The 27,502-nt window shown below is 34.8% G+C and overlaps 1 protein-coding gene across 1 annotated transcript; it reads right to left on the bottom strand.

Annotated features, from left to right (window-relative positions):
- On the bottom strand, window positions 1–27,502 carry LOC142356306 (uncharacterized; the record flags this gene model as incomplete). Its single annotated transcript, XM_075408241.1, has 6 exons — window positions 1–261; window positions 2,007–2,196; window positions 5,248–5,357; window positions 5,625–5,692; window positions 26,449–26,708; window positions 27,244–27,502. Coding segments are annotated over 6 exons (1,058 nt in total), but the record flags the coding sequence as incomplete, so codon positions are not given.

Below are 27,502 nucleotides of genomic sequence, written 5' to 3'. Positions count from 1 at the left end.
CGAGCAAAAGAAGTTATTAGCCATTTAGCTCTTTGTTTCTTAGTCCTTTTTCATCTAATCAGGCTGGCTGAAAATCGTGACTGTCAATGTTTATCTCTTGCCGCCTCTGACTTTTATCTTTTTGGGTTTTCTGCCTCTACCTCTTTTGAACTTCGGTCCTTTTACACTGATGTTTGGGCCTTCCCCTCCGCTAGCTGCTGCGGGTGACGAGGTTCCCAAAAGTGGGGCATCAATCACGTCATCATCAGCACCTTCGTTTACCTGACAATCAGAGTAAATTTGTTTGTGACATTTCAAATATAACCCGCAGACTGCCGAGTGTAGCTGCGCAACAACCTTGCGTGCCGGAGAGTTCAGATAAAACAGATACAAAAATAAATTGGAGATATGGATGCGGCTTACAAAACTTTTTATAGATCACATTAATTTATAACTTAAAACTGATACTGCCTGTTGAAATTGTTGCAAGGAATCACTGGCTGTCTGCATAGCACATGAGTTTTTACCACGTGAAATTAATTTTCATACTTTGTAACAGCAGAAGACATTAGAGAAAAAGATGTTAATAATGACGTCACAAGCGCAAAAGCCGCAAATATTAATAAAAAAATTGTCCAAAATATTTGACTATTTCAGCTTTTCTGGGTGAGCAATCGGAAAATAAGTCGAGTGTCCTATGATGGGGCAAAATCGTATCACGACAAGTCCTGAATTACAAGTCGAGCAATTGTCTTCAACCAAACAAAAAACTAGACCTGAACTACAAATAAGTATGAATCGACTTTGAAAATTAATTATGGAAACAGGAAAAGATCAAATTGCCACATGCGAACAGAAACAAGAGTTTTTGCTCGAACACTGTTTTTCTCACTCTACTTTAGAAGTGAGGGGAAGAACGTTTAGGGCGAGCAACCACTAATTTTATGGTTATGCATTCTGTTTTCACGTGATTAAAATCAAATTTAACTTCAAGAGTCAGTGTGTGAACGGATCGTGAGCACATTACAGAACAATATCTTAGGAGAAAACAGCGTGAAAACTTGGGCATTAGTTTGAAGTAAAACTCAAGTTGGACTAAATACACAGCCGTAATTAACTATATTAAAAATTTTTTTAAAAAATTTAAGAATTGGAGAAAAAAAAATGAACTAAGTGCAATCTGATTTTATTTCTCAAACTCCAAATAGTTGTGCCGCGAAAACGGGTATTCACAACGGACAATAAAGCCAGAGAAAACAATGAACAAAAGATGCAGTATTTTTGATGCAGTATTTTAAACGAAAATTCACCGAATCTTGCTGCATACATACAACGCCACAATAATTTACTGATAATTGAACATTAGTTAAACAATTTTAATTGAAAACGGCAAGTAATAAATCAGCATAAAAATTGTACGGTCGAAACTTCAATGAGGAGTAAAAATCATAAATTCGGTCAGAAAATTTAAATAGATGAAAACGGGAATAAATTTGCCTTATCAAAAGCAACCTAAACATGATATTATACTGTAATTGATTACAACCATCAAAATTTGCAAAAATCCAACCAAACGTTAATTGCATCACAAGACGCTTCCTAGATGAAAAGGCAGTCTAAAGCAGGAAACTTTATTTCACTCAAAGTTGAAGACCTGAAGTGTGAAAAAGTCTCAACAAATCACAGACTGTTCTAGAACAAAAGCGATCAAGTGAAAAAATTGCACAAGAAAAAGACCAATATGTTTACAATAAGTGCTTCAAGCTTCAAAGAGTCGAGAGCAATTAAAAACATCCCCGAAAAACATTGGTTTGATGTTAAAAGTCTCTTCTCATATTCAATAATTTGGATGTCACGAAAATTTCAAAATCTATCTGTAGTGAAACTGCTCTGGCGTTGACATGATTTTCACCGTTCAATTAGACTTTCAAAATACAAAATTTCACTTTTTCGCTACAAAAAGAATTGCGAAGAAAACGTAATAATTATAAAATCTTTTATTTTTTTTTCTGAGATAAAGAACGAACCTTTTTGTGAATTCGGTATCCCAACCCGGTAGCCTGCTGACTGGCTGTTTGATATTTGAGGAATCTCTTCAGATTTCGGCTGAAGAAACCATCTTCTTCTTTCGGCTCACTGCCTTCTTGTTCTTCTTCATCTTGTATCTCAGAAGATGGATTCCCATTGCTGATAAGTGCCGCATTCTCTTGTTCTTTGCTAAAATAGAAAAAATTATATAAGTCTCTGTACACGGGAAATGCTTACAACAACATAGGAGGGGGCATTTCTTACAATTTCACAGAGACTTGATACACTTTGAAAAGACATGTATAATCTTGATATCTCTCGCAAAAATTGAAACATCTTGCCAAGATGTTGAAACATTTCTTGATAAGTTTTTACGAGATCATGGTAAGATCTTGTCAAGATAAAGAAACAAAAATTCTTGATAGCTCTTGAAAAAATCTTTGTGTATATTGATAGCCTTTTTTTGTTTTTGGTTGCCTCATTACTGTTGTTACGGTAAATTTTTATGTATAAGAATTTTTGCAGAAAGTGAAACAATAGCAATTTTCAACATCTGCAAGAGCTGCACAAATTTTTTGTTTTTCCTGCGGATCAATATCATTTTGTTTCAAGTCTAGAAGCAAGCTTAGATGTTGGCTGATAAACTAATGTTAGCTGAATTTCCCCCATTTCGTTATAAGCATTATATTTTTTGCTTAATCTTATTAACTCGTGCTATATTTTGTTCGAACGTGCTCTCGCAAAATCATGGTTGATCTTTTTGTTTATGTTGCCACACAATGTTGTTTATTTGGCACCCATGCAAAGATTTTGCAAGTTCGTAAAAATCTTGATGTTTCTATAGCAACCCAGAATGAGCTGCGTGACCCCTGCTAGCTCTGATGTGACCAATATGGTCGCCCGCGGTGGTAAAACGCGACTCCTCCACACGTTCTGGCAAGACTGCGTAAGGTCTGTAAAATCAGGGCTCCATTCATAGTCTGCACTGTTTCGATCAACGCACTACTATAGTATGATCAGAGCGCCACCCAGAGTCTAGATATTCTGATCATAGCGTGGTCTACTGTCTAGAAAGTTTTGTAGTATGAGCTGGATAGCCTGAAGAAATCTATTTCCAGAGTCTGAAATATCTGCTTAGAACCAAGAGTTCCAACCAGAAAACGGCTTTTCACCGAAAAAAGAAATGTTAATAAACCTTGATGTTACTGTTTTTTTAAGAAGCGTTTCCTAGTTGTTCTTGTTGAACATCTAGTACCAGGCTTAGGGCTGAGCTTTGTAATTACTGTTGAGCTGGAAGTTTTGTTCGCTTAAACCAAATGTGTGCGGCACCACCCGTGTGCTACTCAAGTTAGATTGACCAGAGCCAATTTCGGTCTGGATGGCATTGTGACCCCTGTGCGCGTCTAAACAATGCTTGATTGGTCTCATCTTGGGAAATGGTATTGTAAGATCTAGTCTAGATATACATGTTTTAGTATTTTTCTTATCAAGGTGCCTCTTATTTCGATTCACGGAACTTCCACATAGTTTTGGTGGCCCAAACAACATACAATATGACAACCCATCTTTATACTGGCAAAGTCTCTCTTCTGAATTTCTTGTGACTTTCTTTGCATTGTATTCTGTGATTAGAGAACGTCTTTAAACCAATGCTCAATAACCACTTTGATTTGGAGAAAACGAAAAAAAATAAAGGAGGAAACAAAAATAACTGACCTGTCTTTATTTAAAAAAGATTCTCATTTTGTGAATTTCGGAACCTGTCTCCATAGCCTTTGTCTCATTAAAGTTTCTTGAACCTAACATTGAGTTAGAAACTGAAAACCTCGAAATACGGTAGTTCTGGGCATTTGCTTTATAATTTAGAAGCCCAAAACGTTTTTTACACCTTCAAAATAAGTTGCAGGGGTCAAAAACAGTAATCAGTTGATCGTGTACAAGCTATGATCTACTTAAAAAACAGTGAAAGCTGACTACTTCAAGTTTTTGTCTGGCATTTTTTAAAAAAAGTTCTATGTTTTTGTCTGATTCGTTTCTGCAATACAGTTCATATACACATATCTTTGTTTTCAATTTTTTCCCCTATTGGATTGAACTGGTATTCATATAAAAATTCCGTATTGTTTGATATGCAGCAATCCAGTCCACTTCGATACTAAAAAAGTAAGATAAGCATATAGTCATCCATCGCAATTGTAATGCAAAGTTAAGTATATAGCGGATATACAGTTACGAAAACGAACCGCAAAAACAAAATATCCGGAGAGTTTTTGAAACGCTGAAACGAACTGGGCGGTGTAAAGCTTTCATTGTCGCAACCAATTGGCAGACCAGCCGTTACATGCTTTGGTAACTGAGAGAAATTAAAGAAAACTTTATTTTTCAATAATCTGAGAGTTTCTCACTAGACCCGGGTGGTCACACTTAGCCAACAGCCCCCCCCCCCCAGCATTCATGGTAATTAAACCATAATGAGAGCTATAATTTCGTGAGGGGCTAAAATGGGTACGATTCCAAATGGGCATACATTCGATTGCCAATTGGTTATTAAAATGACTTTTTGCTAATTAGAAATTACCTATATTATGGCTCTTCAGAAATTTGGCATATCAATTAAGTCTTTAGTAGTTAATAAAAAATTCACCAAACCATTATTGCGACTAATTGAAAAACATTTAAGCAATGAATAGTGACAAAAATTAGTTTTATAAAACAGATGGTGTCAAGGAAAATTACCCTAGGACAAAATACCCAACGTGACAAATACTCAAAATATGGCATTTTTATCCTAATTTTGAAACCAGAAGATTTATTTAGCATGACGTTATCCAAGTGACATAACTTAGAAAGTATTAAAGTATATTTATTTTAAGAAACTTGACCATGTATCAGCCTCAGAGGCCCGTGAAACCTGAAAATAAACTATTACAACAGAGCATGGGATAAAATTATGCACGTAAGTCTCATGTAACATACTTGTCATTCCAAGTGTTATTTACCAGTTGCTCGTGTAATCGGATTATTGAGTGGAAAGATCAAAGGAAATTAAATTGGGTACTTCAGCACTGTTTATATTGTCATGTAACCAAACAGATATTTTCCAAATGTGCTTCTATTTTTTTTGTAATAGAAATTTTGCATTTAGCTTATTTCCTCAATCTTTTTGAAATGCAAGAAACCTCAGTTTTGCCTCAGAGCTAAATGATAAATTTGTTCTGGCAAAATATAGGTTTTTCCTACCTTTCCATTTCTGCCTGGAGTTTTGTGTGTTGTATTTCTTTGGAGACTGTTCTTTGTCTGCAACATTCTACCACCAGTTGAAAACAAACTTCAAACACTGTCAGACAACTCTGAACAGAAAAAAAACAGCCATGAACAGCAGGAGAAACAGCCAAGACAAATGGAACTAATTGACATTAATAATATTTTAGTTGCATTATTTTTGTTGTTTCTGAAACCTGAGTCTTCTAATCTCTATACGACGACTTCGGATTGCAACTTTGAATAAGTTCTTTGAATGAGCTCTTTATAGAACTTTGTTTATTTCATTTGTCTAGTAACCATACTCAATTTCAATCAGATAATTAACTCATTTCCTCTACTGCTGTTGTACTGACCCCAAAGAATTGAAAGAATACAGACAGACATTCGCCCTTTGTGATCACATTGACCACAATCAGCAACACTGAAACAAACAAACTCATCACTAGATAACGGTCTTAACGCTAAGTAAGTCCTAAAAGAGATTAATAATTTAAACCATAATAGCAGTTCTGAAGTTCAAGGGTTTACCAAATTTATGATGGACCTGCCGGGAAAATTAGTAGCCAAATCCAGTATTTGGCTAATTTTTTGGATCTTTTTTATTTCAAGTCCCCAGACAGTAATTTGCAAAAAGAAATTGAAGAGATCTGTTTAAACGCTAAAAGTAACAAACAGTTAACAGTTTTAAATTTAGTTTCTTTTGTGATTGAAAAATTCTTCAACTGATAAAATTTTTACCAACTAGTTAGAATCGAGATCAAATTAGAATGTCTTTCTTATAAATGTTAACGAATATCAAATAAACATCAAAATTGAGAGTTAGTAATTAAGGGCACAATTTGCTTTTTGGATAAAAACTATGTTTAAAATTGTTTTCGACTTGTTTGTCCCATGGTAAGCCCTTTTCTTATTCTGAACAGTTAAAATTACACAAAACAAAACAATTTGCGTGACAAATGGAAAAAAGTATGCACTTAAAGCTTTTTTCATTTTTTTTGTACTGGAACACTGAACTTTTTGTATTTTAATTAGCTCACAATGATGGATTCTGTAATTTGATGATTCAATCAATTCTGAATCAACTGGTGATTTTGTTTATGTTTATGTTCAACTGAGTCTATGTTTTCAACTCAAACAAGCTTAAATTGAGGAAACGGTTGCAGTGTTGCCACTGACATTTTTCTTCAATTTTTTATTTCCTAAATTTATTTACTACAAGCGATCGATCTAAACATAGACAGATAGAATACTCAACTAACCCGATGACTAAATTTTGGCTAGTATCTTGAGGCAGCTCAAAAAATTGTCGTCCTCAATAAAACAAACTTTAGCTGTTTTTAATCTTGGAAATGAAAAATGTACAGAACTTCTTTAGAAAATCTGATCAAACAAATTGCTGTTCAGAATGAGATCATTTGAACAAACCGAGCATCAAAGTCAATTCAAATGAATTTAGATTAACAAGGTTAAAAACAGAAATATTTTTTTCGCTCCTTGCTGATGTTGTTGCCTTTGACGTTGAATCAAACAGTTTATCACATGGAGGCCCTGATGTACACTGAAAACAGTTTGTTCGAGAGGCCAGAGAAATCACCAAAAATATAAACAAAGTTTTTAAACTTTGTTTTGTTTTTTTTTCTTTGTTTTTTAGAAAACAAAGTCTTATGTAGTTTTCTGGCAGACAATAATTATCACTTTTGTTCATTTAGTTACGGCTTCTGGAAAGTGAAATCATATACTATTTAGATTTCATTTAAGTTTGCAAATAGAAAGGAATATTAAAATTTTTTCGTTCTCTTTTTCCTTCATTTTATTGCCTGTTCATTTTTCGATTCTTATGTTCTATGCAATTTTTCTGTTTTGCTTAAGTCAAAAGTTACTTGAAATACGAAGAGTCTGAAGCCTAGAACTGGTGCTCAGAAGAGGAGGAATAGTTGGCGAAAAATAGTTCTGATTTTTTTTATTTTGCTTTTGAATAAGGAATATTTTTTTGTTTTGTTCGCAAACAAATTTGTACAATCGAATATAATTATGATTATATAATTTAATGAAAATTTTCCTATCATGGCCTTTTTCTCTACGATGTGCAATCAAAAAGCAATAACTTGACTGAAAAAAAACCAGCCTGGTATATACATTCCCGCATTTTGATTTTTTTAAAATGTTGGAACAATAATCAGTTGTCTGGTGCAATTTTGTCATGAATGATTCTGATTCTTAAGGGTTCCAAATTTGAGCTACAATTAAACATACATGGTAAGATAGAAAAGCGATCAGCTACAACAAATCTTAATCATACAGATGAAACTGATTTGCGAAAACACTAATTATTCAGCAACCGGATAAAACGAGAAATTGAACAAACTCCTCCTATGCAAAGCAAAATCAGTGCAAAACATATTCTTAATAGAAGTTTGAGTGATCTACTGAATTGGCTAGCAGTGACGAGATTTTTCTTACATTGCAGGAAATGTCTCATCACGTGCTTTCCTCGTCTAAAAGGGAAGCAACTATGAATTCTTAAAATCATATAAAAGGACTGGATATTTGATGTGAATTCAAATCTATTCTTTTGAAGACTTAATCACATCTCTATGACTTTTATATTCTTGCAAAAAAAAACAAAAGAGCGCAATGCTATTAAATTTTAGGATCTGTTCTGCCCCCCACCCCAGTTTTTAACTTAAAAATTATGCAATGCTATATAGCACGTTACCATGTTAGAAAATTATAACTGCTGGGCGAGTTTAAATTTGGGTTCTTTCCCATTACAGCTCCCACCTTAGTGGTCATATAGGCCGATTCCGCCCCAAATTCGCGTACAAACAAAAAATGGGGGGTTGGTGCTATGAGAAAGTGTAAAATTTCAAGTCAGGTAAATTTGGGCATATGTGAGTAGTATAGATCCATTTTTTCTAAAAGAAAAAAGTTATTTCAATGTCGAAAGTGCTCTCAATTATCTTTTCGACGTTTTTGTTATTAACTCCATTTATCCCTTTAACTAGTGGGTCTGTGGATCTGTCTCTCTTCATGGAGGAATGTCCCTGTCTGATGGCTTATGACGTATCAGCCCTATTCATAACCTTCTCGATTGATCTGGAATCCTGCTTTGCTACCTCTATCGGCTACGCTGATTGTGTGGCCTTTAGTTATTGTGTAAGGCCATTGCAATTTGAAATCAAAAGCAAAATGACATTTTAATTATAATAATTAATATTTTAATTATGATAATAATAATAACAAATTCGTAATTTTCAGCTGAGGCCAAGCGGAACTGCATTAGGCCACAGCTGCATTTTTCACCTGAACTTTTTCCTATTATTCCCTATATCTTAGACTGTTTTGCTCATGAACAGTACTGCTCATTTTTGGCGACTACGGCCACTTCATCCAAAATTTTCACGTGATAGCATATTACAACCAAGCTTCATCTGGCCATGGTCAAATTGAAACGATGGTTAAGTAAGAGCGCATCCTCGCACAGTTTTGTAGACGCTGATAATTGAACCATCAATCATTGGCATGTGACTAATTCTTTATAACGATTTATAAAAGTTTGCCGACTGGAACAAACTGGAAATTTGCGCAGACAATTAAATATTGATCCTAAAAGGTTATGGGTATTTTAGGATCAATCTTTTAAATGTCTTTTCGCAATTGTCCAGTATGTTCCCAGTCAGCAAACTTTTTGAGATTCGATCTCGAAAAGTTTGCCGTCAAATTTTCGGGACGTATCAACATTGGATCCAAAAATGGAGGTCCTAATTTTTTATCAGGAAAGGTCTCGTGAATGCACGGGATACAGTAAGTATGGAATCGGGTACAACCCCTTGGCAATAGAAGCAGTGAACTGTGAAGACCACCCTTCTGAGCCAGAGACGTCCAGCAGACGCTGGGTCTGGCTCAAAGAAACTCTGGGCGGAGAAACAACCGACTGTCAAATTGAACACGATCGACTTGGATATACACGTAGTTACAATTATTTCAGTCTCTTAGTTATCATTTTTGAACTCAACTGTATACTTTTTGATTGGTCAAACCAACAAGATCAAAAAGGAATAATTAATTACTTGGATTGAAGTTTCTTTCATCTCATACAAGGACCAATATCTTACTTGATATCTTACCCTAGTCTATTACCGACGGCTATCTTGCAAGATCTTGCAAGAATCTTGCAAGAGTCTTGTAAGATTACGCACCATCTTGCAAGATCTTGCAAGATAGCCGTCGGAGATGCAAGAATCTTGCAAGATAAGCATCGATCTTGTAAGATTCTTGCAAGATAGGCGTCGAATTCTTGCAAGATTCTTGCAAGATAAGCGTCGAAGTCTTGCAAGAATCTTGCAAGATAAGCGTCTGATTTTTGCAAGGGTCTTGCAAGATAAGCGACGAATTCTTGCAAGACCCTTGTAAAATGGGCGTTCGGAAATTTAGTCTTAGCTTGAGCGCGGGCCTTTTTGGCTTCTTTGATGACTAGAGTCGGTGCATTACTGAGCTCCAGAAGGAGCGCACCTGACTATATTGGGGGGATTATTTGTTTTTTCTCTCTCAATTGATTACTGACATTTGGTTTTTTGTGTATTTGCTACCTATTAATGATTCAGAGTGAATGGACTCACACAAAAGTCTCATTTACAGAACAAAAAGTCGATTATAACATTATATATCATAAGCAGGAACGCTCTGAATGCTTTTTTATGACCCTTTTTAGTGCTTACCAAGTGATTCACACTTGGTGGAACCATTGAAACGATCATTGAACAATTTTTCCTGAAATGAGATTTTCAAATATTTTGTTGAAGGCAGAAGTGATATGAAAGTTTCTGTTTTGAACAGAGAGCTCCCTTTGACGTCTGAACTCATAAGAGAAAATGATCTTTGAGTTAATAGGACTTTAAAGTTTAACTTTTTTCTTGAACATTTTTCGACGTCTATCTTGCAAGATCTTGCAAGGTTCTTGCATGATAGGCGTCCGGATCTTGCATCTTGCAAGATAGGCGTCATTTGCAAGAATCTTGCAAGATCTTGCAAGATAAGCGTCGGAGTTCGACTAGGGTAGTGCGATATTCCTATGAAACAAAAGAAACCAAAAATTATCCTTGTATGAGATTCAATATTGTGCATATGGCCCTATAATATTAACTACTAACATTTCTACATATCTATCTAAACATTCATAGTTATCAATCCGTTGCTCATCACTCAACTAGGGACAATCGCAGTCAATTTTTTCAGCCTCCTCAAACAGACACAAGATCAAGATCAGAGGGTACGAAATATGGGTATATTGTGAGTGGGGGCAATTTGGGGCACCGACACTCACATACTTTGATCAGCAGGGTTCTAACCCCTCTTTCTCTCTCTGGGGAGGCAGTATATACTACAGTGACCCCAGTCACTACGATATATCTAGAAGGGTATTTCAACAGGCGAGGATTGAAGTGAACAGATGCTTTGTAGCTGTGGATATTCAGGACATTTCACACGCTACAATCACAGAAGGGCCCACATATTACGACGAATTTTACTACATGTGTGCGTTGGTTAATTTTAAATTTGTTTTATTTGCCTGAAAATTAAAACAACCAAAAAAGTTTAGTTTTCGTTTACAGTACAGAGTGTCGAAAATGGCACAGCATTTTTTTTACCGAGCACCGTTTTTACATTTTGGATTAAAACACCAAAGCGATCCTATACCGAAATTTGGAAATTCAGATAGTCCCAGACCACCTCCGGACTTTCGTGCATTCACCAGGCAGCAAAACTTTTGGGCGTTCAAAAGTACCAATATCCTTTTTGTACGATCAAGTCCAGACCACAGTGCACTGGCCAGATTTTCTTGCGTTTACCCGACTTTTATGCTTTCAAAGTTTTCGGTCCGTTTTTCGTGCGGTCAAAACTGCGTATGGCATCTCCAGATGTTCGTGCGTTCATATCCAAAATTTCGTGCACTCATCAAGGCATACCCATGTTTTTCCTGAAATTTTAGCTTGAGTTTTTGCACGATTTGTATAATATATTCGTTTCGATGTCTGAAAGTTATTGCCGAGATTTGCATCTTGAATAAAAAAGGAACACTTTTTTTACCCTAAAATCTGTAAATGTTTCAGTCATAGTAAAATTTACAGAGATAGGCAGTGTAGAATATTGATAATTACAACAAAGAAACTAATAGTTTATAATAACTAAAATATCGACCGAATAGCGAAGTCACTTGTATTGGCGGGGAGGGAGGACAGTAATATAAATTCAATACAAAACAGAAAGAAATATAATTGAACTTGAAATGTTTCCAAGTAATTGAACCATGTTGGGTTTTCTTAGGGTCCTTATTGTATTCATTAAGAAAAAAACGGCTTATATTTCTTCTTTGCAAGACTGTATGACATTGACAAATAGTTTCTTGGGAAAGAATTGTGCTGCAGCATACCTCTTTTAATAATACCTTTTTCATGCAAATTGCATTTTTAAATTGTCTGTGTAAAAACTTTCGCTCGTGTATATAAAAAATTGCGGTTGGTAATTTCAAAGCTGAGCTTGAGAAGGAAAGTTTCTTTTATTCATGATGCCATGACAGTAAGTGGCAGCCCTGTAATAAAAAAAAACGAAACAGGTAGTATACCAAGTTTCATTTTAAGATCTGAGGATGAGTCAAACTTTTGTCTGTGAAAACAAGCTTTGATGGCCCAATTCAGCTGCTTTTCTAGAGTTATTATGAGATTTTGATTCATGGTTGCAAGTAACACAGAAGAATATTGAACATGACTGAGGCCAAAGAGTTCAAAATAAGTTTTGTGTATACAATGGGAACTATGTTCCTGAGTGCATATATGCATTTAATGCCCTGGGCCATTTTTGACAAAAGAATTTTTACTTGTTTTTGATATTTGAGGTCTTTGTTAATATAAACACCAAGATATTTGATTTCTGCTTTCGAACTAATTAATTTGTCTCCAACTTTTAATGTCGTTTCGTCTTGAGGATTAGAGCTACCAAAAGTAATGAACTCTGTTTTATCCGGATTGATTTTGAGGTGATGTAAATTAAAAAAAGTATGAATTTTTCTATGGCCTTCTCAAGCTCGTCTTTGCATTTGAGAACTTCATCATGAGAGTTTAAAAGGACTGTGTCATCAGCGTATTGTATTGTTTCACATGACAAAAAATTGCTAAGATCGTTAACATATAGATTGAACAAGAGAGGACCTAAGATGGTTCCTTGCGGAACACCCTGAGCCACTTCAATCCACCCTGATTTGACATTATTGATTATGACTCATTGTGTTTTGTTTGAAAGATAGCTCGTAATTAGATTTTGAGCTTGTATCGAAAATCCAAGAATGGAAAGCTTTTGAATCATGAGCTCGTGATTAATGGAATCAAAAGCTTTTCATAGATCTAAAAAAGCTGCTGCAGTAATTTTTTTTCTCGTTTTTGTTGCATCGTATTTTTTCAGCGAAATAAACGAGCGCATCTGTTGTAGAAAATATTTTTCTGAAACCAAACTATGTTTTAGAAAGCAGGGCATTTTGATGGACATATTCATCAATTTGTTGTTTAATAAGAGATTCAAAAACTTTGGCTAGTGCTGGTGTTAACGAAATTGGTCGATAGTTTAGAGGCTCATCAAGGTATCCTTTTTTAAAAAGTGGACTGATGTCGGCTCTTTTGAGTTCAGGAGGGAATGTTTCTGTTTTTATAAATTCATTCAATAGAAAACAAATAGGCTCAGCTAGTTCACTAGCTGCGTCTCGCAACGCCCATGAGGGAATGGTAGAAGGACCCAATGGTTTGAATTTTCCAAGAGCAAGAAGCGTTTTAAGACATGCAAACTTAGTAACAAATCTAAAGGAAAAGGTGTTTTTTTGCCTCACCATAGGCAGGTCTACAGTATAGTTCCTACTTTCAAAAAATTCTCCTAATTTATTGAATTTAAAATTAGGTACGTTGGCTATTTTAGTTTTTTTTCTGTAATAATTTTATTGAAAGGGTTTTTTAAAGAGTATACTGTAGTTGTCGTTTTCACGGAATTTCTTATTTCATTGATCAAATTCCATTTCTTGCGCTGTGAAGTTGAGCTTTCAATTAACTGACTATGAAATTTCTCAAAATCCTTTTCATAGCCCGCGCACACTTCGGCTTTCAGTTTGAAAAAATCGTGGAAAGATTCTGAATTGAGGTATTGTTTTCTAAGCATATTTTTGTTATGTGTGCTTTTTGAAATGAACCGTTTGGCAAGGGAAAACTGTGATTTGTTGTTTCTTATAAAAGTTGTTTTGATTGGCGCATGAAGGAGTATTTGCTGTTCAAGATTTCGCTCAAATTTGCGTAGCATTTCACTTGGAACTGTAGAGCAGTAAAAATTTTCCCAGTTTAATTGCTTGATAGAATGTTTAAAATCTTTTGGGCTGTAATTCGTTTTATCATAATTTTTTTTATTACTTTGTTCTTGCTAAGTTTTGTGGCAAGAATTATCAATTGAGCAAAATGATCTGTTTGTATTGGTGAGTCAAAAATTTCACTATAAAGAAGGGGTTCGTTTCCATCAATAATAATGTATTCTATAAGTGAGTTTGATTCATCCTTAATTCTAGTTGCTTGATGCTTATTAGTCACATTTAGATCATACGGTTGAATGATTGTTTCTAAATTCTGCTTTTCTTTGTTTTCCAAATAATTGATATTATAGTCCCCCATCATAATTATTGTTTTGTTCTCAGTAATTGCTCTATCAATTGATCTAGCAGACTGCTCGAGAAATTCTTCGTAAAGAAGTTTTTTTGGGTTATAAGAAATTTTTATTAGATAATTTTTTTTAATCTTTGGGCAAGTTATTTCGACCCACAGAGTATCAAAAGGAGTACTTTTTTGAAAGCTAGATCAACGCGTAACTTTGGTTTAAGTTTCCTAGGAACAATTAACAATACACCTCCCCCTCTTGAACTCACTCGATCATTGCGAAAAACAAGACAGTTTCTTTTGTTCGGGTTTACCAAATCAGTGTCAATCTTTGTATCTAGCCATGTTTCAGATAGACCATAGATGCAGTTAGCGCCAACATCATTGATTAGGCTTTTTAGCTGAAGTTGTTTTCTTTTTATGCTCCGTACATTTAACTGAAGAAATTTTAAATTGTCTGAATAAGTTTCGCAATCAAGGAATATGTCTTTCATCGATTTAATTGGCCCAGGGTTGGTTTCAATATCTCCGGACCTCAAAGGTAATAGCCAGATACTCTTCATGTATAACCAAAAAAATAAGTTAATTAAGACAAAAGAAGATTCTAGTGATATTAAAGCTTGCTTCTTGCTCCTGGACTTGGTCTCCGACCAAATTCAACTAGGAACTGCTATTGAGTTAAGTGACGTGGGAAAAGAGGAAGTCACTTGAGAACTCAACAACATTAATCTTGAAATTAATAAATTATTAAACATATCTTGTTAGAAAACATTATGCTCATCAAACAGTTGAGACCCAATTCATTCAGTACAACAGAAAATTACAATTGATTCGGTATTTTATAATTTTATCATTACTAATATGGTTGGTAACGGTAATGATTATTCAAGTTAAAATTAGTGTTTTCCATTGTTTTAGGCCAGTACTGCTCTTGGAATTTTTGAAATCTATTAATCATTTTATTGCTCCGGTTGGAGAATTTATCAGTATCACAAATGCTAATAGATGTTTGAAGTAGAAACATAAGCAGATGATTTTCAAGAAAAAGAATGCCATGATTGTAATTCAAATGTACATTGTCATGATACAGGAAATTATAATGGTTGATCATTGGGTTGAAGGAGGGAATTGAGCGTATTAATTCATTCATTTTGAGCAAAACATAATTTTCACCGAGAGATTCCAATCTTTCTTTAAGTGCAGCATTAACTTCATCAATTAATTTGTTTTTTGATCTATTGTAGTCAGTTTCTTTGAACGGTATTACCTCCATGACTACAAACACATCAGGCTGGAACTTATTTTTACAGGCTTCAATAAGGCTGAACATGTCATCTAAAATCTCAATGCAGTTTTTTTGTAATTTTGAAACAGTATTTGTTCCGTCTTGAAGAATTAAAGTTTTAAGTTTTTTGCATTCATATTTTTCCACAACTTATATTTTCTCTTTGGTGGTTGACCCACGGTAGGCATGGATAGCTGTGTCCAGTGGAATTGTTGCATCACTTTCTAGTTTACCAATGATGCTGCTACCCGGAACCAAATTTGATTGTTCTTATTTGAGGGGTATTAAATCAAAATCTCTGACCTTTTCTGAAAAAACCTGGTTTTTTCGAGATTTTGATTCATGGTTGGTTGTGCCCTCCCCTTCAGTAGATAACTGTTCCGATGTTTTGTCCTGCAGTTGTCGCTGATAAGTAACGAGCACATTTTCAATAAAATTTTCTTTTTTTTGTAATCTTTGATATAAGTCAAGGTATAATTTGTAGGAAGTTTCATTTTTCAGTTGAACCCATTCAGTTAGGGATATTAATGAAGGATCAGTATGTTCATTTCGTTTGAAATGCTTCTGGCTTTCTAGATGAATACTGTTAGAGTTTGTCATAGACATTGCAATTTCTGTACTTTGAATGAAAAAGGTCAAGTTTATTTTTGCTGTGTCTGCATAAGTGCAAAATCGATCTATGTTTCAAAAGAAGAAAGGTCAACTGTATTATTTGAAAGTTATTCGCTTGTCTGAAAACAAGCGAAAAGTCGCTACTTTTAGACTTAAAATGCTTGGTCAAAGAAATGGAAGTGCTATATTCCGGCCTATAAGGGATAGTGAAATAATGAAACCAATGAAACCTGCCAATTTTGAGACTGCGAAACAAGACGAACCAGAAAATCAAATTTTCAATTCACATGAAAGGATATGGGACCTGTCCTTAAAGAGACTGGGCAACAAATTGAGAAAAAATAAAAAGGCAGAGTTCAAAATTAGGTTAAATTTCTTCAAAGCTGTTCCATTCAAATTCATGGAAACAATTAGATATCAACTGAAATAATTAAATCGGTTTAATTATACCATTATAAATCTATGATTTTGTTGATACAACTTTTTGAAAAGTCATAGCAACCATATGCTTTCAACAAAAAAACACTGGTTTGATTATCTTGTATCTCGTTAGAAAACAAATTTTACCTGTAATTATAGAGATTTTTTATAATACTACAAAAAACCAAATAGAGTCGTGGGGGTAGGAAAACGTGAGAACTGTCATTAATGGAATTAAAATGAAAATTGAAAAAAAGTTTAAAAAATTGTTTATATTTTTGTAAACAATTCATTTCAAGGTGATTAAACCCTCTGGCGACCTGTAGAAAATAGGTTCATTTTATGAAGTTTCCTAAAAAGCAAGTGATAGCGGTCATCACCCAGATTATGACATAAAACTACAAAAAGTACTACTTTTACAGTAAAAAACATCAATTAATTTTTCGTGTAAAACGTTGTGAAAGCCTCTAAGATCATTAATTATTCACTGAATGTTCAATTGTGCCATCTTTCAACAACAATGGGATCTTTTATCAATGTGATTGCACTAAAAAAACGTTAACAATGAACCTCAAAATCTAGCAAATGTTCAAAAATCAGAAAATTTTTATGAAAATTCTAGCGTCAAAGCCATAAAACCATATTTAAAATGGAATAAAGAGTAAGTTTTGAATCACTAGAAAGAAGCCTTTAATTTTGCTGTGATTCAGCTACAAATTGACAGAAATCAGAAAAAATCTGGTGAAATTCGAAAACTCATCGATGTTTTCTTAAAACTAATATAATACATGTCATCGAAGATGTTAAGACTGGCATTTAAGTAGGCCAATTGAAAATTCTTTAAATGACACTGAGTCATGAAATTGCGACGAGGGTAGCAATTGTGGGCAAAACACAGGAGCTCAATCACAGTTTACAAAAACAATTTGTGGAAGTCGTAAAACCATATGATTTTCTCTTAAAAGAAAAATACATATTTATTGGGAAGTAAAAAAATTGTGTCCCAGATTGAGTTTTCTATGCAATCATTCTGCTCCAATAACAACATAAACAAATGCTTTCGTAGGAAACAGACGTAAATTCAGAGGTTTTTCAAGTTTTTTTCAGCAGTTTATGGTTATTTAACTCCAAGAAATTTAAAGAAAGCTAGTTAGGAAAACACATTTGGTGCCCTTTGATGGCAAAAAGGCCGATTTTATAACAAATCGTAGACGGAATTTGATCTGAGAAAGTTAGATTGAACAATTTGACAACCGACAGTCTCCTTAGAGTTACAATTATTAACGCTATCTTTAACAATTTTATCCTTTTTTGCAAGTTTGGCAAAATTGAGGGAAAATTACAATAATGTGAACAAAAACTAAGGGAATCCTTCAAATGAAAGACACATTCACATTAATGTTTTTTCTAAGTTGATATTTGAAATCAAAATTCAAGACTTAAATACTCAAGAATTAGGGCGTATACGTTTGCAGACTAATGACCTTTAACTAGTAAATGTTCAAAAAATTTAAAATTCAATACGCGAGTCATTTCTTTGAGTGAGTTAAGTCACGCAATTGATCTAAAAGAAGAACAGATGATGTCACGCACACAAATTTTAACTACATATCACTGAAACTGAAAAATTCAATTCCAAGAAATCAGGTCGCAAGAATCACCAATGGAGACGACGTATTAGAAAACCCACGATGTCTCCAAAAAGAGCCGCTACAGCTTCGCGGCTATTAAAAAATAGCTGACAGATTGCCGTAAAATAACCTGAATAGACTCGTAGATCTGCAGTCTCAAAAAAAGATTTTAAGAAACAGACCAAAAAAATGTTTTTTATTTAATGCTCAGATGTTACGCTTAGATTAAGAATCTGTCAAACTTATTGCTGCTTCTAATAGCTGCTCTCAAATAACCTTCAATTAGAGTGACACACATTCACTTGACCTTATCTCTTTGAATTAAAGTAAAGAAAAGTTAATTTTAGAGTTAGGAAGTCATTTTTGAGGGTGAGATAAGTCACGTGTGACCAAAAACATCATCACGCGAATGAACAAAAGAAAACTCGCTCCACTAAGAGTGAAAAATGAGGTCAAGCACGAACTTCAGTTGAAATTGCATGAACAAATGACCAAAAAGCAGACTTGAAATGGTTGTGACGTCATATGGTCATCACAAAAATCTTGACGACGAAATAAAAAACATAGCAGGACAAGTCCTGACGTACAATTCAAAGAATTTTCATTGACTAAACAGAAAAATAGACTTAGAACGGACTATGAATGGATTGGAAAAACCATTTTGAAAAAAGATCCAAAAAACGAAAAAACAGTAAATATCAAAGTCAAATTGCTGCATGTGAACAAAAAACCACTAGTGAGAAAGCGAATTTTTGTTCAAACACCGTTTTCTCACTCTACTTTAACTTTGGAGCGAAAAAAATTCACGCCGCAAAACAACTCGCTTTTTCACTCCACTTCCTGTTTCGGCGTGACCAAAATCACTACTCCAATTTGATTTCAAAAATCATGAAACTGTGCGAACACATCTTAAAAAAAAACATAGCCGGAAGAATTCCGTAAACGACTCGAAGTGCAAATCCACTTAAATGCCATCCAACTACTCATCAGACAAAACGTGCTTCCATTAAATTAGGATTATCTCAAAAAAAACCGTAATACAGAAAATTAAAAACCAAATCTATTAAAATATGATAAAAAATCTGATCAAATTTTGTCATAACTTGAGATCCCGAATTAACTGTTTCTGCCAAAATTAATTCGTCAACACATCTAGTACCTACTAAAACCACTCTTGAGAAATTTTAGAAAAACTTTAAGTCTAAACATTTTAAAAAATTAGCTCTTACAAACAACTTTGAATAAAAAACTGGAAAAAGGTTTGGAAATTTTTTAATATTACAAAAGCACCTAAATTCAAAAAAAATTTCTTCCAGCCAATAGGGTATCCAAATGCTCGCACAACAATAGGCAAGCCACATTAGGCTAAAAAATTGTCTAAAGTCCAGAAAAAAAACGAAAAACTGCAAAAAAATTAAGAAAAATAGTTCCAATTTTCGACACTTTTCGTCATATTTTTCAACAAAAAAAAACGTTATATCAACAAAACTGCAGCCACTTGTAAACTAAAAATTGCTCAAGTAACAGGGCTCTTTTCTGTGCCTATTTGAGGCAGTAAAACAAAACAAAAGTAAAAAAAAATCGCAAAAATTAGTCCAAAAATACTCAAAGTACACGAGAAACCACCGAATTAGCATAAAATTCAAATAAATTTCCAGAAACTTTCAAATCACTGCCAAAACCAGCCTAAAGTTAAAAGAAAATCATAACCAAACCTCTGTACCAAAGAAACCTATAAAAAACTGCTTGAAAATGCCGCACGTGAACAAAAAATTTCGCTCGCTTACAGAGTTTTTTTCACACCTCAATTTCTCGCTCTCTAGAAAACAGCGATATGAACAAAAAACCACTCTCTTTTCGCTCCACTTTTCATTTTGTTCAGCAACAAAATCACTCCAAATTTTTTCACGCGTTTCATTTCCCGCTTCAAAATTCACTCAAATAAAATTGATTAAAAAAAAGGACTTCTCCAATACTCCTCTTCGAATCGTAAAAAAGACAGCGCCCCAATACAATTCAATTTTTTTGAACTGTAAAAAACCAAGAGAAGGCCGATAGAAGGCTATCGCTGTGCGGCTATTAACAAGAAATTATAAAACTTACTTCATTGTATATTCTACGCTGGACGGGTTTTCTGATCATACCAGTCTCAACTCTCTACTATGAATATATCGATCGGCCAAAATTGACTGAGCAAAAAACCCAGTTAAGTATATCGTCCCCCCACTAAAATTGGGGGTCGGAACAATAAACTGCATATGCAATTAGTAAACCTTATTTGTAAAATATGATTTGGTATCTGTTTTCATGAAAAAGATGAAAGTGTTTTAGACTACGGTGCTGGCGGTGACTGCCGATCAAGCAGAGACAACCCCCACGGCGTTCTAGGAGAAGTCAGAATAGACCTGCAGGGATCCCCTTTCATGTTCCCAGCGGGACTATACTTCGATTTCACTGGGTGGAAAGGCAGAACAAATAACAAGGCATTGAGCCCACAGCTTCTGACTATGACTGGATACGGTGGCTGTGGACTGGGAGCTTCGTTTATGAAGGATCCGAACACCAGGGCCGTTCGCAGGATGTCTAGATATATGCCCCTTAATCTGTACTGTTTTGATTGTGGATAAATGGACAAAAATAACAATTACTGTTTTTAGGAGGTCTAACATTTATTTCTCTTTTCACTGAAAATAATAAAAATAATTGTGTTTCTATGTAATAGAAGCGGAATAGCACTAGGTGTTTCGATCTGTATTTGATTATTAGAAATTTGATCTCAGTTGTGCTCTAAATTAGATAACTCAATAGTCTCATCAGTCCTTTCGATTCGGACGAATACCGAATAAATACCGGCGAAAACCGATCAAAACGACGAAAAAACGTAAGGGCTTTGATCGGTTTTGGCGAAGTAAAAGCGACGAAAACCGACAATTTCTTATGTTTGAATCCGACGAAATTGTCAACGCGGGTTGCTTTGAAACGTGTGCGGGGGGTTGTCGCCAGCAACGCTTAAAGATGCTGGTGTACTTGCTAAAATTAACTGAGATGACAATAATATGTGTGATCATTTTATTGTCAGATCCTTATTAGATAACGCATTGAAGTTTCAACAACAGCATGAGTTGAAACAAAACGATAAGGCCAAAGCGATACAATTTTTGTTTACTCAAACCTTCAAAAAATATTTCACCTTCTACAAATAGAAATGACAAAATTTATGAAAAATAACGAAGTCAACCAATTCAGAAGCCATCTATTTTACTTTCATTAGTTCAGAATTCACAAGATTAGAGTGAGGCGATTAGTGTATTAACTAAGAGCTGCAGTTGTCAGTGGTGGAAAAAAATCACCGCTTAAGATGAACTATTTAAGTTGAAAATGAAAGATCTTTCATTTTCAACTTGAATCTTTCATCTTAAGCGGTGATTCTTTCAATTTTCTCCTATCAGCAGTAGTAAAACTGCAATTTTTCGGAAAACTGCAGTTTTTGAAAAAAAATCCAGGCTGAAATGTTAGCAGTAATTTTAGCGTTACAATTTTGTATGATCTGCAGTTTTTAGTATGGTCAGTTTTTGTTTTTTTTTTTTCAGCAAACTAGCCACAATCAGCGCTGAATACTGCAATTCTTGTGCAACAATTCAAATAAAATGGCCTCAGCACCTGGACTACATCAAGCGACTTTTTGTCGTATTGGATTAATAATTTGGATTCGAAATCTAAGAGGTAGTTTAATACTCTGTATGAGTACAAAAATATCATTTGCTTAGCTATGGAAAAAACGCTGTAAAATTCTGTTCGAAGTTCCCAGCCGGGCTAACTTATCACCATCATTCATCACAAATATATGTAAAATAAGATCTGAATTTTAATGGTATAACTTTTATAATTTACCCCTAAATGTGGGCGGTGAAAATACGCAGACTCATCGCCTTAAAAAGTGTTCACGATTTATATGAGAAACTGCAAAAAATGATGAAAAACGAAGAAATCAGGCAAAATGGACTCAGTTAAATGAAAAATGGAGAGCAGTAAAACTGATTTCCTGAGTAGGAGAAAAATGGTGCTCGTTAATCTTTCTGCCATCCGATCGCAATTATTTCTCAGCTGTCATTATAAACTATTTGGCTTAGACACGTATAAGTGAACTGTATCTTCTTAGTTATAATACGACAGTCAATGATAATTATTTTTTACTCCTCCTAATGGTATATAACTTCATTTCCCATAATGACTATAATTTTCTCTTATGAGGCTGTAAAAACATAACCGACTAACGTCGGGCCAATTGCTCTCAATTGCCTCACGGTTGGCTTCATCAGTAGCTAGCCACTGTTTAGTGAGGCCAGATTTACTTTGATTCAACTCGGCAATTATTGAGTTTTCTAGCCATGCTGGTAAATAAATAAAAAATAAATAAAAAACTGATATTCTAAAAATTTGCAAAATATTGCAAAATTTAAAAGAAAAGGTTCAAGATTCCGCAGTGAAAAAAAATTTCAAAATCTTTTTCGTCTCTGGAGTTCTGTCAAGTAATCAATCTACAAAACTTAAAAACTTTCGTTGGCCAATAATGATTGTTAAACTCAGAAAAGGACAAAATTATTCAAAAATTTTGAAAACAATCGCAAATTGTAACAAAATCCTGCTAAACTTGAAAGGCACTCAGAGCACGTAATGCCCGCTGAGAGCGACCTGTTTATCCCATTTTGCTGGGGAAAAGTCAAATGGTTCAGAAGAAAAATCGGTCAAGCAAAAAATCGCAAAAAAAAGACAGACAGGACTAATATAATTGCTACAAACTTCGCTAGAGCGCAATTCATCATCTTCAGTGCAATAATACGCATAAATTGGCCAGAAACTATGAACTATTTATGACCACTCATTCGATACTAGAACCAGAGTCTCAACCTAACATCATGCACAAGAAAGAGTCTGGGTTTTAACTACGTAGACTTGGGGATCAAGAACCAAAGGAGACTTTGATTCAGTAAATAATTCATACCTTAACAGAATATGCTGTATCACAACTGTCGTATTTTGGCACTGGAACCGCTTGACAAAACAACAACATATTTAGTGTTTCTTGAAAGCAACTGGCTTTCAGCTCAGTTGATACAATCTTATGTTTTTTCTATTGATTCACACACCGTTTTTTTTCACACCGTTTAATTGTTTATATTTTAACACCGATTATGTTCAAACCTGTAATTTGAACTCCGTAATTTGAATTCGACCGAAAAATCTGTTTAGCATCGAAGTACTTTTTCGGCATCTGCGTCCGAATGCAATTTTAAAAAAAATATATTTCAAGTGCTTAAATAACAAAAAACTGTTGACCTCAAATAGTGGGGTATTGAACACTCGTTATCTCTTTGAGGTAGGGGAATTTGACAAGACATCTTTTTAACAGTTGAGAAGTCTAACCCTTTTATTTTGTATTTTGAGTCGCAATAGTTCAAAAGCTCTCTAAGTCTAAGAGACCGCAAAGCTTGTACTTTCCCAATAAAAAAACTTGAGCAAAATATAGAAAGCTACTTTTAGACCAGGCATCAAAGTGCGAATAAAACTGTTTTTGGTAGCAGCTATGCTGTGCAAAATTTTTATCGAAAAGTTACAAAACTGTGTTCTCTATTAATGGTCCCATCGGAAGGTTGACATCCAGTAAAATGTTCTCTAATCAGTAACGATTCAAGTCTTCGGCGTAATTCCTCGAGAACACAAGGATGGCGCAAACTCAAGAAATATTCAGTTGTAAGTCAAACTTACGTAAAGTTCACGCATAAACCCAAAACGCTTCTAATACACACTGATTTAGGCTCCCTGAACCGCTCACTTTAAGCTCTTTTATTTTTTTTCTTAGGTTATGTTTGTTTTGCCAAAGCACTCAAGAAAAATAACTTTATGTTGCCGCACCTTTTCTGCGCATTAGTCAAAAGTTTTCAATTTCCATGCGGAATCCGCTGAACAGGGCTTATGTTCAATTTTGCCCACCCTCGTCTGCATTGGCTGTTTGGGCAATTCAATCTCTCACTGGTTTTCTATGACTCCATATCATTGAGGAAAAAATTTTCCAAGGCATCAATAGGAGCAGCATCAAAGAAGCGGAAAAATTTTTTGCGCTTGTTCTGGAAAAAATTTTCTTAGGGCTTCAAGATGTCGGTCTTACGTTTTTTTGGCTTCGAAGGATTGCATGCAAACAAACAGGAGCAATACAGAGAAAATATTTGTCATGGTTATAAAATTGAATGACAAATTTTGGCGATCACTCAAAGGCTACACTCGCAGGTCAAAGTTTAGAGATTTGGGGAACTGGTATCTTATATTGATCACCCAAACTGAGATAGCTTACTGGCAATCCTTTTCGCTGTGAAGAGACTTTGATACAGTAGGTAATTCAATTTTTTTCACGATGTACTGCATCACTATTGTCGTAATTTAGCACTGGAACCGACTGCCGGAACAATAACTGACATAGTTAGTGTTTGATCCAAGCAACTGGCGCACACAAAATTTCTGACCTCAAAAACTGGGGTACTGAAAATTTTGCCTGTTTTTGAGATTGGAAAAAAGCACGCGACATCTTTTAACAGTTGACACGTCGAACCACTGTATATTGCTTTTGGAGTCAAAATAGTTCAGAAGCTCTCTAAGTCCAGCAAACCGCAAGAATGTTACTTTGACAATGAGAAAACTTAATCAAAACTTAAAAACCTACTCTTAGACCGGACATCGAAATGCGAATCAAACAATTCTGTTTGAATTGCAGCTATGCTGTTCAATTTTCTTATCTAAAAGTTACAAAACTGTGTTCTTTATTAACGACCCATCATATGGATAACACCCAATAATTAGTTCTCTAACCAGTCACAGCTTGAATTTTTGTCGTTTTTCCTCGAGAACGCAAGAGGGCGCCAACTGAAGAATATTTCATATTTATACCAAACTTATTTTAAAATTGCACAAAACCTCAAACACGTTAAATCCACAATACTTTAAACTCCTTGAACCACTCACTTTAAGATCTGATACTCTTTATTCTTAGTTTATGTTTGTCTTGCCAAAATACTCAAGAAATTTAATTTCATCTATGGCTAGTTTTCTTTGATTCCATAGCATTGAGAAAAATATTTCCCAGTCATCAGTAGGAACAGCATCAAAGAAGCAGGAAATTTTTTTGCTTGTTGTTTTGGAAATTAGGCTCTTAGGGTATCAAAGTCGGTCTTATGGTTTTTCGCTTTGCAACAAACAGGAGCCATACCGAGAAAATATTTGTCAAGGTTATAAAATTGACAGTCAATTTTTGGCGATCTTTCTAAGAGTACGTCCCAGGTCAAAGTTTAGAAACATCGATTTTTTGTGCCTTATTTTTTTCTTATTTTGATCACCAAAACTGAGATGCCATAATGGTAACTTTCTCGCTGTTTAACGGTAAGGAATTTCAGAACATGTTGAGATAATGAAATGCCGATCTGCCTGTTTGTGCATTGACACTGTTTGCATATTCTTTAATCAACGCTGAGTTTTTTGTACAAGATTAGTTTGTAACGACACAACATACTGTGTCGAGAAAAAGTCGGTCACTTTTGTATTTCTGAGGCTATAGTTTCTGCAGTGGTTGAAATCTTACTCTTTTAGCTTTAATATTTCGATCATTTCCAGGCAATGGTATTCTTATATTTTCTTTCAACTTAACACTGATGACCTTCTAATATTGATATAATTTTGTTTTCAGCACAAAAGGTAAACTCAAAGTTGGCAATTAAGATGTTCTTTTCAGGATTCATTAAAACAGAACATTTTCTAGAGTTCAACCCACATTTCACTTGCTTTTAAATGCCCTATTAGGATCAATATGAGATGAATAAACTGCTAATTGTTAACAATTTGCTTTTAACAATTGAGTCTTTAGTTTTTTTTCACAGAAAAAAAAACAGGTATAAAAATGTTTGTTCACATCGCAGGGATTTCGCTCCTGTTTTAATCTCTATTAATTTGACTAATCTGAAATAACTTAGGCCTGATTATCCTCAATTGTGGGAACCTATAAGTCGGGTTGAAACAAAGTAGGTGTTATATTATTGCGGCATTGAGTTATATATGGGTTAGAAAATCGAGTTTAAAAGAGTGTGAAAAAACAGGAAACTCTTTCCATTAAAATATACCAACCTCCAGCTTTGTGGTCATATAACGTAGTCCACATTTCCAAAAGCCCATATATTCCATAGTTATACCACAGTTGGGCTATAATTTTGTCGGGGGACATAATGGGATACCAAATTTTCACTCGCCCAACAATAGGGGAATCTGGCCTAAAGACAGTGGAAAGATAACGCGATATGATCCAATGCAATTACTATGAAATTTAAGGGTTGCTATCAACGAACATTTTGTATACTAACGAATAGGAGCGGAGTATGCCACGGGACTATATTGACGTGATTATCACAATGAAACTGATCAGTCAGCCCAACCCAAACTTTTTCATAAATTACTACAGCTAAGCTAAATTTAATCATTATCAAAATCCAATTAAATGTTGAGAAACACTAACCGACTGCAAGAATGACTAAAAGTACTATTCCAATTGTCGCGAACACTTTCTTCACTTTCTTCTTCCGTTTTGATACTTTTTTCTTCTCCGTTTTGGTTTTCGCACCTCCCAGATCAAACACTGTATCTTTGCGTTCGTCTTCACAGTAGCTGCCATAGTAACCCTTCTCGCATCTGCAGATTTGTGGGTTCCGAGGGTCTTTCGGCTTCGGAGCACAGACTCCTCGTCCGTGGCAAAATTTGTCCTCGCATCCAGTTGATCTTATAAACAATTTTCGTGGGCGATCATGGGCAAAATTACTAGTAGCTTTACCAGTTTCAGCATGATTTATGATGAAATTATAGCCCCCAATATATGGCATAATTACAACAATGGCCTGTTATCTTTCCTAGCAATGGTTCCATGAGCAAAAAAAGCTTATCCAACATTAATAAAGTCACCGAGGACTGAAAAATCGTTATTGCTCGAATAGATTTAAGATGCTTTTTTTCTTGTTATTCTTTTTTCTCTCATTCAAAAGCGAAGGCGCTGTCCGCGCCGTTAAAATTGAACACATCGAAGTTTTCCTTCGTTCAATGAATAAGCGTTCTACATGTTTTGCGCTCACTGCTAGGTCTTTTGAAATAGAGCTTGAATATCAAAAAAAAATTGGGATCCATGTTACAAGCTTGAAGAATTATTGGACTAAGCGTGTCAAAGCAAACAATATTTCTATTGTTTATGTAAAAGGACAGCAGCAGAACAGAGAAAAATAATGTTTCACAGCAAAACATAATAAAAATTAATGGTCTATACCTCAATTTGCAATTTGGCAGCATGTAGTTTGGGTCTGGTCCAAACCCTGGATTGCACTGGCACCTGTACTTCCCGGGCAGATTCTGAAACACGCAGTCCCCATACTCCAGGGTTCCACAAGGCGTACTGGGATGACCTGCTTGGCCATTGTTGTTTTTATTGTTGTTGTTGTTTGTGAGACAGGGGTTGACTTGTTTGTAACAGTATTTGCCTACTGAGTTGCTTCTGCATTGACAGTTGACGTCTGCTTCATTGGGTG

Source organism: Convolutriloba macropyga, unplaced genomic scaffold (genome assembly GCF_964194025.1).
Source record: "Convolutriloba macropyga unplaced genomic scaffold, txConMacr16.3 SCAFFOLD_2131, whole genome shotgun sequence".
In the NCBI taxonomy this organism is placed as follows: Eukaryota; Metazoa; Xenacoelomorpha; order Acoela; family Convolutidae; genus Convolutriloba; species Convolutriloba macropyga.
The sequence above is the reverse complement of the archived record's forward strand: the minus strand, read 5'-3'. Positions and strand labels throughout refer to the sequence as shown.